The sequence below is a fragment of the Clarias gariepinus genome, chromosome 26 (assembly GCF_024256425.1).
Source record: "Clarias gariepinus isolate MV-2021 ecotype Netherlands chromosome 26, CGAR_prim_01v2, whole genome shotgun sequence".
In the NCBI taxonomy this organism is placed as follows: Eukaryota; Metazoa; Chordata; class Actinopteri; order Siluriformes; family Clariidae; genus Clarias; species Clarias gariepinus.
Genome location: NC_071125.1, coordinates 11,268,459 through 11,282,335, shown reverse-complemented (window position 1 = coordinate 11,282,335; position 13,877 = coordinate 11,268,459). Strand labels below are relative to the sequence as shown.

Here is a 13,877-nt window from a genome sequence, read left to right as displayed (position 1 = left end):
TGACCAACGATAGGCTGACGCAAACTTAAGGGTCATGAAGAGATGGCACAGTGATGCAAATTTGGAGAGTATGTTCAAAGTTTTTGTAGCCCATGCAGGAAGTGAATCACTACAGACATACCCTGGTAAAGCACAATCTTACCATACAACTACCACAGACTAATGAAATGTGAGTTTCCTAAGTCAAAAATAACATATGACTAAAGCAAAGCAGTTTTTGAACACTTATACAGTATATGCTTTAAACTCTGCAGCAATTTACAGCCTTTATTTCTTATGAATATACATTGTACAGTACACTCACCTAAAGGATTATTAGGAACACCTGTTCAATTTCTCATTAATGCAATTATCTAATCAACCAATCACATGGCAGTTGCTTCAATGTATTTAGGGGTGTGGTCCTGGTCAAGACAATCTCCTGAACTCCAAACTGAATGTCAGAATGGGAAAGAAAGGTGATTTAAGCAATTTTGAGCATGGCATGGTTGTTGGTGCAACATGGGGGTGGGGTTTAGTGGCTTCGGCCATGTTTTGTGTGTTGGTGTTAGGTGTGTGTTCTATTGAATGTGTTCTGATTTATGCTAAGGCTAAATTGGATGTGGTTCTATTGTGAAGGTGTTGCTCATTGAATAACTGCGTGCTTAATAAAGTACTCCCAGCCATTTGCATTGGGCAGCAAGGAAGCTCACTCGTCTCTCCAAGTTCCTTCCTAGCGGTGAAGAACGCAACATATATATATATATATATATATATACACTCAACAAAAATATAAACGCAACGCCTTTGTTTCTGCTCCGATTTTTCATGAGATGGACTTAAAAATCTAAAATTCATTCCAGATACACAATATTACCATTTCTCTCAAACATTGTTCACAAATTAGTCTAAATGTGTGATAGTGAGCACTTCTGCTTTGCTGAGATAATCCATCCCACCTCACAGGTGTGCCACATCAAGATGCTGATCTGACATCATGAGTAGTGCACAGGTGTACCTTATACTGCCATCTACCCTGAACAATGTAAACCGAGATTCATCCGTGAAGAGGACGCCTCTCCAACGTGCCAGACGCCATCGAATGTGAGCATTTGCCCACTCAAGTCTGTTACGGCGACAAGCTGGAGTCAGGTCAAGACCCCGATAAGGACGACGAGCATGCAGTTGAGCTTCCCTGAGACGATTTCTGACAGTTTGTGCAGAAATTGTTTGGTTATGCAAACCAATTGTTTCAGCAGCTGTCTGAGTGGCTGGTCTCAGACGATCTTGGAGGTGAACCTGCTGGATGTGGAGGTCCTGGGCTGGTGTGGTTACACGTGGTCTGCGGTTGTGAGGCCGGTTGGATGTACTGCCATATTCTCTGAAACGCCTTTGGAAACAACTTATGGTGGATAAATGAACATTCAATGCACGAGCAACAGATCTGGTTGACATTCCTACTGTCAGCATGCCAATTGCACGCTCCCTCAATGCTTGTGGCATTTTGCTGTGAGACAAAACTGCACATTCCAGGGTAGCCTTTTATTGTGGGCAGTATAAGGTACACCTGTGCACTACTCATGATGTCAGATCAGCATCTTGATGTGGCACACCTGTGAGGTGGGATGGATTATCTCAGCAAAGCAGAAGTGCTCACTATCACACATTTAGACTGATTTGTAAACAATGTTTGAGAGAAATGGTAATATTGTGTATCTGGAATGAATTTTGGATCTTTAAGTCCATCTCATGAAAAATCGGAGCAGAAACAAAGGTGTTGCATTTATATTTTTGTTGAGTGTATATATATATATATATATATATATATATATATATATATACATATATACACACACACTCACCTAAAGGATTATTAGGAACACTATACTAATACGGTGTTTGACCCCCTTTCACCTTCAGAACTGCCTTAATTCTATGTGGCATTGATTCTGAAAGATGCTGAAAGCATTCTTTCGAAATGTTGGCCCATATTGATAGGATATCATATTGCAGTTGATGGAGATTTGTGGGATGCACATCCAGGGCACGAACCTCCCGTTCCACCACATCCCAAAGATGCTCTACTGGGTTGAGAGCTGGTGACTGTGGGGGCCATTTTAGTACAGTGAACTCATTGTCATGTTCAAGAAACCAATTTGAAATGATTCGAGCTTTGTGACATGGTGCATTATCCTGCTGGAATTAGCCATTAGAGGATGGTTACATGGTGGTCATAAAGGAATGGACATGGTCAGAAACAATGCTCAGGTAGCCCGTGGCATTTAAACGATGCCCAATTGGCACTAAGGGGCCTAAAGTGTGCCAAGAAAACATTCCCACACCATTACACCACCACCACCAGCCTGCACAGTGGTAACAAGGCATAATGGATCCATGTTCTTATTCTGTTCTGACTCTACCATTTGAACTCAGACCAGGCAACGTTTTTCCAGTCTTCAACTGTCCAATTTTGGTGAGCTTGTGCAAATTGTAGCCTCTTTTTCCTATTTGTAGTGGAGATGAGTGGTACCCAGTGGGGTCTTCTGCTTCTGCTGTAGCCCATCCGCCTCAAGGTTGTGCGTGTTGTGGCTTCACAAATGCTTTGCTGCATACCTCGGTTGTAACGAGTGGTTATTTAAGTCAAAGTTGTTCTTTTATCAGCTTGAATCAGTTGGCCCATTCTCCTCTGACCTCTAGCATCAACAAGGCATTTTCGCCCACAGGACTGCTGCATACTGGATGTTTTTCCCTTTTCACATCATTCTTTGTAAACCCTAAAAATGGTTGTGCGTGAAAATCCCAGTAACTAAGCAGATTGTAAAATACTCAGACCGGCCCGTCTGGCACCAACAACCATGCCACGCTTAAAATTGCTTAAATCACCTTTCTTTCCCATTCTGACATTCAGTTTGGAGTTCAGGAGATTGTCTTAACCAGGACCACACCCCTAAATGCATTGAAGCAACTGCCATGTGATTGGTTGATTAGATAATTGCATTAATGAGAAATTGAACAGGTGTTCCTAATAATCCTTTAGGTGAGTGTATATATGTATACATGTATATACGTTAAATATTCAACCCAAATGCTAGGTCATATTTAACTATAATGCTGGGTTAATTCTACCACATAAATTGGTCAAATGTTCTACCCAGATGTTGATTCATTTTAACTGGAATGTTGGGTTGATTCTACCTCACAATTAGGTTTTTATTATTTTCATGTTTTACAGTGAATCTGTATAAAAATAAATAAATAAATAAATAAATAAAAACTACCCATGTCTATTAAACAGTTAAATTACTTTGATATACTGGTCTATTACAAAAAACTTCCAAGTTTCGCAAACCATACATATATGCAATAAACAACATCCTATTAAATGTTCATAGAAAAAACATTTATTTTTCAAAAGCACAAGAGCAGATAATCAACAGCGACATCATTACTACTGTATACTATTACTCACAAGAGCAGAATGAATTAATTGCACAAATAGGCTGAGGCAGCTTCTACAGAGCAGGATCCCTCTGTGACTTCAGAATTATTTTCTTCAGAACAAAACTATCCAGCCCTGGGGTTATTTTAACATACAAACACTGTCTATGACTTTTCAAGTAGGCCTCGCTATTTCATAGCAAATTCACAAAAAGTCCTGAGCACACTGCTTTGAAGTTAATTTTAAAAATATAAAATGCCTTAAAGCACACATCAACTGCCCCAAGTAGTGTGCATTGCTCTAGAGCCTGTCCCACCAGAATGACGTATGCCTGAGAGCAGTGCTGGTCATTATTTCCCAACCTCAGGATGTAGGGGTATGGTCTTGACACTTCAGCCTGCTGGAGGTACTCCACTATGTTGGTCCCAACCCTAAAAAGAAAGAAATGAAGGAAAGTAAAAATTTAGTTGAATAGCAAAAATTCAACTGAATAAGCCTATCAATTTAGCATGTAATAGGATTGATACTAAATAAAAAAAATGACAAAGCTAGGGTATGGATAACCTGAAACAAAAACATGGAGACAGCTACTACCAAAAATAAAACAGCAAAATAAGCATGGCTTTTAGGATAAAGCTCCTAAATATATATTTTTTAAGTCAGACTAGTTAATGTGGTTGCTAAAGCTAGCAACCTAACTAAATGCTAGCATCATGCTAGCACTACAGTTAACACTTCACCATCTTCGTACACCCTGTAAGCATTCTACAAAGAAAGCTAAAAAGCTCAGACATCTTAGCTGTTTCTTTCATACACAGTTGGGGTTCTTTGGCTATCTAGCAGCTATTGTCAGCTAAATTATCATACCTCAGACCAGCCTGAAAGTTTGAGTGTAACCATAACACGGTAACAGTAATAAATGTTACATATAGTGGTAATTTTTCAGTTATATGTTACTTAGGTGAGTCTTCTTCTTTGTCTTTCGGCTGTTCCCTTTCAGGGGTCGCCACAGCGAATCATCTGCCTCCATCTAACCCTATCCTCTGCATCCTCTTCTCTCACACCAACTAACTTCATGTCCTCTCTCACTGCATCCATAAATCTCCTCTTTGGTCTTCCTCTAGACCTCCTGCCTGGCAGTTCCAACCTCAGCATCCTTCTACCGATATATTCACAATCTCTCCTCTGAACATGCCCAAACCACCTCAATCTGGCCTCTCTGACTTTATCTCCAAAACATCTAACGTGGGTTGTCCCTCTGATAAACTCATTCTTGATCCTATCCATCCTTGTCACTTCCAAAGAGAACCTCAACATCTTCAGCTCTGCTACCTCCAACTCTGCCTCCTGTCTTTTCTTCAGCGCCACTGTCTCTAAGCCGTAGAGCATCGCTGGTCTCACCACTGTCCTGTACACCTTTCCTTTCATTCTCGCTGATATTCTTTTATCGCACAACACACCTGACACTTTTCTCCACCCATTCCAACCTGCCTGTACCCGCCTCTTCACCTCCTTTTCACACTCTCCGTTGCTCTGGACCGTTGACCCTAAGTACTTAAAATCCTGCACCTTCTTTACCTCTGCTCCCTGTAGCCTCACCGATCCTCCTGGGTCCCTCTCATTTACACACATGTATTCCGTCTTGCTGCGGCTAACCTTCATTCCTCTGCTTTCCAGAGCATACCTCCACCTCTCCAAATTTTAATCCACCTGTTCCCTGCTCTCGCTACAGAGCACAATGTCATCTGCAAACATCATAGTCCATGGGGACTCCTGTCTTACCTCATCTGTCATCCTGTCCATCACCAGAGCAAACAAAAAGGGGCTTAGATCCTTGATGCAGACCCACCTCCACCTTAAACTCTTCTGTCACACCTACAGCACATCTTACCACTGTCTTACAGCTCTCATACATGTCCTGCACCACTCTAACATACTTCTCTGCCACTCCAGACTTCCTCATACAATACCACAGCTCCTCTCTTGGCACCCTGTCATACGCTTTCTCTAAATCTAAAAAGACACAATGCAACTCCCTGTTACCTTCTCTGTACTTCTCCGCCAGCATTCTCAAAGCAAATACTGCATCTGATGTACTCTTTCTAGGCATAAAACCATATTGCTGCTCACAAATGCTCACCTCTGCCCTTAACCTAGCTTCCACTACTCTTTCCCACAGCTTCATTGTCTGGCTCATTAGCTTTATACCTCTAATGTATGTTACTTAGGTGAGTGAACATGTGTATACAGACCTCTTAAATGCTTAAGGAGGATGAACTGTCATCAGCGGTGAGGGAGCTCAAAAGAGAAGACAAAGCTGACAGCCGCTGAATACACCCGTGAACTTTGCGGGAGGGGACAACCAAACTTTAACACAGCAGCTGGGTTACACAAAACTACATAATTCTCTGTAAATAACCCAGAAAAATGACCCAACAGCAGCAACCCAGCGTTTGGGTAGAAAAAAATTACCCAGCATTTTTTAGTGTGCAACACCGGAGCTCCCCAGGGGACTGTATGTCTCCGTTTTTTTTCACCTTTTATACATCTGACTTTAGATATGGATGAGTCATGCAATCTGCAGAAGTTCTCTAACAACTCCGTGGTTGGTGAATGTATAAAGGATGGTGACACCTCAGAGTACCTATCTGTAGTGGATGACTTTGTTACCTGGTGTGAGCGTAATCAATAATATTTGTATGATATGATAATTGCAATACTACTTCCCAATAAAATATGTAATACAATATAACATATAATAATACAATATTACATACATATACTAGATTACTGTGCAATATTTACAAATGCTCTTGAGTCATATTTTTGTACTTACTGTTTTAGGACTTTAGGATTGATTATATGATTATGTGAATTATATGATTATTTATTACCTTTCCTTAGATAACAACTGTGAGCAACTGTAACCTAGCATAAGCAATTTCCCTCTGGGATTAATATGGTTCTTTGAATCTTGATCATGAATCTTGACTATATAGCTAGTTTCCACATTTTTGTTAATTTGCTCTCATGGAGTTGACAGATCAAAGAATGTTCTCGCTCCTGGAGATTTGTCACATCATGTAATGTTACCCCCATGTTGGCAAACACACACAAAAAAATATAAAGTGAAACCTTGGATTGCAAGTATCTTGGTCTGTAAGTGTTTCGCAAGACGAGCAAAAATTAAAAATAAATTTTAACTCGGGAAACGACCAAGGTCTTGAAATACGAGCAGTATTGAGGGTAATCGGCTCCCATGCTTGAGCTCAGTGCACGTGCATCACTCATATAGTTACCATTCGTGCGTCCATATACACTGTTACAATGTGTGCATGTGTAAAGCATTTTTTATTTTGTGTTTGTGTGTGTGCGAGCTTGTGCAAGTGAGAGTCTCTGTAGATAAACTGGTATATATGTTGTTAAAGTCGTTCATGGATTTTTTTGTAACAGTGTGACGTTGGCTTTTAGGAAACTTTGTTACCACTACATATAAACTTTCTGGAGGTTATATTCCATCTTTCCAGAAGAAAGAGGTTGGATCAGTTGGCCAAAGGATACAGCTTGCACCAAGTGGAAACCAGCAAACACGTATGTACTAATGTGAATCTTTGATAATTTTTTCCCCCCCTGATCTTGGTTAAGCTTCTCATTCACCTCACATGCATTAAATTTAATTTTCCATGCAAATATATAGTTTCAAGGCAGAGATTAAATCAGCAAATCACTTAATATACAATAAGCTGGAAAGGCAATAGCTAAACAGAATATTTCCCCTGGCTTGCAGCCTTAACTGAATTGATCAAGTCTTCGCTTTGCTTTTTCATGCTCTCCTATTCTCTACCTCTACATTGTTTTTCTTTTAGTTGATCTCTCCAACACTGCTGATTCTAAAACTGGCACAATAAAATATATAACTACAAAACCTACTGCTTCCATCTTATTAAATGCAAGTCCTGAAGGTAACGCCTAAGGCCATACAGTTCATTTAGGCAATTCTAACCAATTTTGTTCCTGCTGTGAGAGTGAAATCACATACAATAACAAAATGAAATTTTTTCATAAAGCAAACTTATAGGCTATGTTCTTTATATATATATATATATATATATATATATACATACAGATAGATAGATAGATAGATAGATATACACACGCATACATACACATTCTTATATTATGACATATGTATATAACATTCTTGAAATGGTCCTCAGATGCCGATGGACGGAAAAAAAGACCTCAAGTCAAAGGTACAAGCTACTCAGTCCTGGGGAAGAACTCTGGCAGTATTGTCCCTCATGCTGCTCCTGTCCAACCTGTCCATGGTCGAGTGGACTGGGCAGCAAAGTATGGAAGTCATCGGTAGCACATCTTCAAATCTTCACTGTCTCAATTTTTTTGCTTACCTCAATGCAAAGGTGGCAGACATCTCCGTCTCAAAATTGCTTTGTAGAAAGATTTTCAACCTGGATCAAAACTTTTCTTTTTTTTTTTTAACTGTCAATGGACTAAATTCCTTGATTTAGTATTGAGCTGTTCATTCTAAACCAGATCCTAGTTTTATTACATAACTACAAGGAGGTCATGCTTGTGTAAAATATCTTGAAATTATATTAATACTTTATTTATTTTCTTGATTAATGCAGAACACACAAAATTACTATTTGTTGAGGAAGTCAGTTTGGGGCATTTTAATGACTGGTATACAGTTAAACTGAAAAGCCTTTCTAGTCCAGCAATACTTCAGCTATTGATATCTTTGAATAGGATTACCAAGGCTTTTGAAAATGGTGAAATGCTATGCCATTGAATAATAATAACAACCAACACAGACACAGCTGAAAATCTGCTATTATCCAATAACAACCTGCCCTTTTTTCATTTCTTTTTTTTTTAAAATGTAGGATCCACACTAGATTTGTAAAAAATCTAAATAATCTGGTTTTTAGCTTTGTTAAAAGAGTTTTATAAGTATTTTAAAATATAATTAATCATGTGAATTAAAATGGAAATGCAGAATTTACATTTGCTTAAATTTTTATTTATTAAACATTTTCTAGAAAATGACACCTGTTATGTCAAATTATTTTAAAAGCTGTACAGGTAAAGCACAAAATATTTTTTGCAGCACTGTTTATGAATCTTGAGGCTTCTGCAAGACTCCAATACCAAGCTTCGCCAACATCAGAATACTGTAAAACCACACACACACACACACACACACACACACACACACACACACCTATGAATGAGACAGGACACGTCATGCCCACAGCCACATAATTAGTATAACTAGCAAAGGACCCTTTAGTGTAAGAATATGTTTAAACAGAATCTTATCTGCTGTAGAATTCTGTGATTATTAAAGGATAATGTGAGTAAAATGTGAATATTTTTGAAAGCCCTGTAATCACAACCTCCAGTCTGTCAAGTGTGAACATTAATTACCTTGCCCCAGCCACTATTCCAGCAGGCATCATTTTTCTTGAGTTGTAAAATCGTCTCCCCATGAGAGCAGCCAAGGTGCCTGATGTAGCTAGCCAACAAACATGATAATCATAAATATGCAGTAAAGGATGTCTCTAATAAATGCAGTTCAGTCATTAAAAAAAAATTAAAGTATTAGAGTTCCACATTTCATATCCATAGATTTTCTTAATTTCAGTATTACTTTATTGCTTTATAAATTATTCCAGATTGTCTGACAGTATTCAACTTATTGTAAACAGTTCCCTGACAAAGTTAAATAGGCTCTTGACTGTTGACAGGGATATGTCTAATGAAAAATGCTAAAAATAAAAAAAAATAAGGCTTTTTAGCTAGACTTCACATAATTGAGCATCCTGAGGCCATTTATATTTACAGCCATGAATAATGAATTGTTCAAGGACATCCCTTAAGTAAGAGTAACTTCTACAACCATCCAAGAACAGTTTGGGACCAACAATGCCTTGTACAGCATGATGGACCACCTTATCATGAGGCAAAAGTGATAACTAAGTGGCTCAACAACAAAACATCAACATTCTGGGTCTACGGACAGGAAACTTCCCAGGTTAATCCTCAAGAGGTGGGTGGACAAACAGAAAACCACAAATTCTGATGAAGCATTGATAATGCAAGAATGGGCTGCCACCAGTCAGAATCTGGTCAAAAAAGGTAAATATTGCCATAAACTCTTTGCATAAACTAAATGTTGTTGTTGGTCTGTTAAAAAATATTAATTATTCTAGATTGTCTTCTCACTGTCTAGTTAATCTGTCCTAAATTTACTTCAAGGGCACTTTCCAATACCTATCCTTAACTTATTTTAAATTACCTCCTGTAGTGGACATGAAAGAGTTTATGTGTTTTGTTTATGTCACGTGTTAATGGTGGAGACTGTAAAATTGTATTATGTTGGTCAACAAAGAATATATCATCCCTGCTCACCCCCTCATAGAATTGGGAGTATTACTCACCTGTTCAATTAAAGTGGGGAACGAGAGCAGGGATAATATATACTTTGTTGATCAACATAATACAATTTTATACAACATAGTACAACTTTATACAATAAACCTTGATGTCATCAGTCTGTACAATAAATTTGAAAATGTTTTTGTTAAAAAAAGTGCCCTCCCCACCCTACCCTTAAAAGGTTATAAGTTTTTAGACAAAAGGTTTTCCAATGTCTTTGTGACATAACTTGTCTTGTTGTCTTGAAACAAAATAAGAAAACATGCTATGATATAAGGCTAATATTGGAAATTGATTAACATTTGAGTGAAAAACACCTAGCATCTGACCAGATCACATGATTATTTTTCTATAACAAGCTCTATCATGAATTGTTCGTTAATTATCGAAGTTTCCCCCCACCCCAGAATGATTTGATGTGATTATTATACAAATGCATAAATGACTATAAATACCAACCTAAAGACACCCAAATATTCTGGGGATTTTGTGATATCTGGTAGGCACCAAAACCTGCTAGACCTCCAAACAGCAGTCCAGCTGCTAAAGAAGGGACACTGCCTGCAGAAAGAGAAACATTGAATACCATTTTTCATGTAAAAAACTAAATCAAACAAATAACTGAATAAAGCATACATTAAATGTAATAGATTGCGTTTATTATATTGTATAAAGATTAAAAAAAAGACCTGCTTTGACATAACCAAGGACTCCTCCAGACGCCACGAGAGCTGCATATCCATATCCAGCCCAGTCCACAGCCATCACCAGCGCCTGTCAGTGCACAAACCCTTGACACTTAATAACCAAAAGGGAAACTCTTGTTTCTGCCATACACATACCTGCTTAAAAACAACAACTGTAGTAGAGTTCATGACCGAAAACACTTTACACACCGCTGAAGCAGCTATGAAACAGGAGCCCTGCAGTTTACGCTAAATACACTGAGCTAAAGTTAAATATCTTTTAAACTATGTGTGCAAAAAGGCTGTCCTGCTCGGCTTATATTACAACTGCTCTGATTCGAACAAACAGAATAAACGCATAATATTATATACTCACGTTTTAACGAGTCGCTTTAACTAACAGCTAGCAACTTGGAGTCGACGTCCTCGCAAAACCAACCGCTGAAATATCCTTCAGAAAGCTTCCGGTGTGACGCGCTGACCTCATGAATCACGGGATATTGAGTTTTTCAAGACAATACGCCCTCAACTAATTTTTATATATATATATATATATATATATATATATATATATATATATATATATATTATTTTGTGTGTGTATATATATATATATATATATATATATATATATATATATATATATATATTATTTTGTGTGTGTATATATATATACATATATATATATATATATATATATATATATATACACATACACACACACACAAAATAAAATACACAATTTCCGACACTATAACTGTATAGCTAAATTTACAAGTAAATATTTACGTGTATCAATATCTATCACAAAAAGAACAGTCCTATGCTGCCCCCTACAGGTTAGAGCGTAAACACACAGACTGCACATTCAGTTAGCAACAGCTCTCTCTTTCTTTATCTATCTACTCTATCTATCATAGGTGCTTTTACACCAACCTTGGCAAATCATATCATCATGGACCTCACTGTGTGAACCAGGGGCATTATCAAACAGGTCTCTGTTTTAGTGATGGGAAATCTTAAATCATACTGGGACATCCTAGATTAGCGGTTCCCAAATTTCTACACATTTTTGTGTTTTGCCTGCACTATCACACCCACTTCAGTTAAAAAACATTAATTCGCCTTTTAGATAATCTGAACTGGAAGCTGATAAAACACTAACTGTAAATCGGCAGATTTTTGAGGCTGGTCATTCTAATAAACTTCTCCTCTGCAGCAGTCTTAATTTCCTTTCCTGGAATTGTCCTTACGAGAGCCAGTTTTATGACAGCGTTTGATGGTTCAAAAGTCCAAGTTCTTGAATTTTTTCAGATTGACTGACCATTTCTTAAAGTATTGATGGACTGTCTTTTCCTTTATCTAACTGAGTGTTTCTTACTACTGTATAATATGGATTACTGTAGATGTATTAAGGTCAATGACGTGACTCCCCCTTTTTCTGTCCGGGTTAATTTTATTTTGCAGAAAAAACTAAAAAATACATAAAAATTTCTCATTTACTTGTTATACCTTCTTTACCTACTAAACCACTCTAACTTCTCCAAATTTTTAAGTTTTTCAACATTTTTCTGCTATCCGAAGTGCCAAAACCTCAGATGGGGCGACCGTCCGGCCTTGACTTTGGTTAGGACAAGTGGTTTGAAAACACTTTAAATCAACTTAAATACATCACTTTTCCTAGTTGGCATAATTTCAAACATGTTTTACATCCATTGACAAAACTATAAATCATTTGCACATATATTTCTGTCATGATATACAAACTCATGTTGTCCGAATTATGTTGATTCTATCCATATCATCCGGGGCGACCATCAACAAACCACAATTTTGGGACTTTTATTTTGAAAAACATCTCAAGGATGGGATACTGCATCAACCAGACACAAGTGAAGACCCCCTGGAAACAACTGTAAGGTAAATCAGTCTCTTTCATATAGTAAGAAAAAGCTGTTTTTTAACTGCTGTAATGTCGTAGTCACTTTTGGTCATCATGTGGGGCGACCACCCCAAAACTGTGAATTATAATTTTTTTCACACAAATCTATATTTTGATAATACATTTGATAGTGCTTTGTCACTAGAAGAAGCTAGTTTGGTTTCTGAGGCTAGCTGTTAGCCTGTTATACTTGAGTAAACTTGAAAACATCATGTGGGGCGACCACTGCTGAGTGTTTTAAATAATAGATATACAGTGGTGTGAAAAACTATTTGCACCCTTCCTGATTTCTTATTCTTTTGCATGTTTGTCACATACAATGTTTCTGATCATCAAACACATTTAACTATTAGTCAAAGATAACACACGTAAACACAAAATGCAGTTTTTAAATGATGGTTTTTATTATTTAGGGAGAAAAAAAAATCCAAACCTATATGGCCCTGTGTGAAAAAGTAATTGCCCCCTGAACCTAATAACTGGTTGGGCCACCCTTAGCAGCAATAACTGCAATCAAGCGTTTGCGATAATTTGCAATGAGTCTTTTACAGCGCTCTGGAGGAATTTTGGCCCACTCATCTTTGCAGAATTGTTGTAATTCAGCTTTATTTGAGGGTTTTCTAGCATGAACCGCCTTTTTAAGGTCATGCCACAACATCCCAATAGGATTCAGGTCAGGACTTTGACTAGGCCACTCCAAAGTCTTCATTTTGTTTTTCTTCAGCCATTCAGAGGTGGATTTGCTGGTGTGTTTTGGGTCATTGTCCTGCTGCAGCACCCAAGATCGCTTCAGCTTGAGTTGATGAACAGATGGCCAGACATTGTTCTTCAGGATTTTTTGGTAGACAGTAGAATTCATGGTTCCATCTATCACAGCAAGCCTTCCAGGTCCTGAAGCAGCAAAACAACCCCAGATCATCACACTACCACCACCATATTTTACTGTTGGTATGATGTTCTTTTTCTGAAATGCGGTGTTACTTTTACGCCAGATGTAACGGGACACGCACCTTCCAAAAAGTTCAACTTTTGTCTCGTCGGTCCACAAGGTATTTTCCCAAAAGTCTTGGCAATCATTGAGATGTTTTTTAGCAAAATTGAGACGAGCCTTAATGTTCTTTTTGCTTAAAAGTGGGTTGCGCCTTGGAAATCTGCCATGCAGGCCGTTTTTGCCCAGTCTCTTTCTTATGGTGGAGTCGTGAACACTGACCTTAATTGAGGCAAGTGAGGCCTGCAGTTCTTTAGATGTTGTCCTGGGGTCTTTTGTGGCCTTTCGGATGAGTTGTCTCTGCGCTCTTGAGGTAATTTTGGTCGGCTGGCCACTCATGGGAAGGTTCACCACTGTTCCATGTTTTTGCCATTTGTGGAT

The 13,877-nt window shown here is 38.1% G+C and overlaps 2 protein-coding genes across 10 annotated transcripts in view; one reads left to right on the top strand and one right to left on the bottom strand.

Moving 5' to 3' along the window:
- mak (male germ cell-associated kinase) overlaps positions 1–8,292 on the top strand; it is a 31,341-nt gene extending 23,049 nt beyond the window's left edge. For 3 of the 8 annotated variants that reach the window (XM_053488037.1, XM_053488035.1, XM_053488039.1), the window contains 3 exons: positions 6,890–7,009; positions 7,285–7,380; positions 7,636–7,910. In XM_053488037.1, the coding sequence (XP_053344012.1) occupies positions 6,890–7,009; positions 7,285–7,380; positions 7,636–7,787 (368 nt within the window). In that variant the 3' untranslated portion in view covers positions 7,788–7,910. Of the gene's footprint in view, positions 1–6,871; positions 7,010–7,284; positions 7,381–7,635 lie in introns of those variants that run through there. The other 5 variants (XM_053488038.1, XM_053488041.1, XR_008356445.1 and 2 more) reach the window with 4 other exon arrangements.
- Positions 8,293–8,440: 148 nt separating this feature from the next.
- On the bottom strand, positions 8,441–11,050 carry tmem14ca (transmembrane protein 14Ca). 2 transcript variants are annotated; one of them, XM_053488043.1, is made up of 5 exons: positions 10,943–11,050; positions 10,570–10,654; positions 10,340–10,441; positions 8,870–8,957; positions 8,441–8,613 (listed from the first exon to the last, which is right to left on the bottom strand). In XM_053488043.1, the coding sequence occupies exons 2-5, from the start codon at positions 10,643–10,645 to the stop codon at positions 8,556–8,558; spliced, it is 324 nt and encodes a 107-aa protein (XP_053344018.1). In that variant the 5' UTR covers positions 10,646–10,654; positions 10,943–11,050; the 3' UTR covers positions 8,441–8,555. The 2 variants fall into 2 exon arrangements, with proteins under 2 accessions (XP_053344018.1, XP_053344017.1); XM_053488042.1 differs by lacking the exon at positions 10,943–11,050 and adding an exon at positions 10,723–10,814.
- Between the last annotated feature and the right edge of the window lie 2,827 nt (positions 11,051–13,877).

Excerpts from the sequence above, each read along its gene's own strand:
- tmem14ca (XM_053488042.1), bottom strand. The coding sequence starts at position 10,755 with ATGAACTCTACTACAGTTGTTGTTTTTAAGCAG. Across the intron at positions 10,442-10,569 it reads CCTTGGTTATGTCAAAGCAG|GCAGTGTCCCTTCTTTAGCA; the intron begins GTCTTTTTTTTA and ends CTCTTTCTGCAG. Across the intron at positions 8,614-8,869 it reads GGAATAGTGGCTGGGGCAAG|TATTCTGATGTTGGCGAAGC; the intron begins GTAATTAATGTT and ends GTGGTTTTACAG.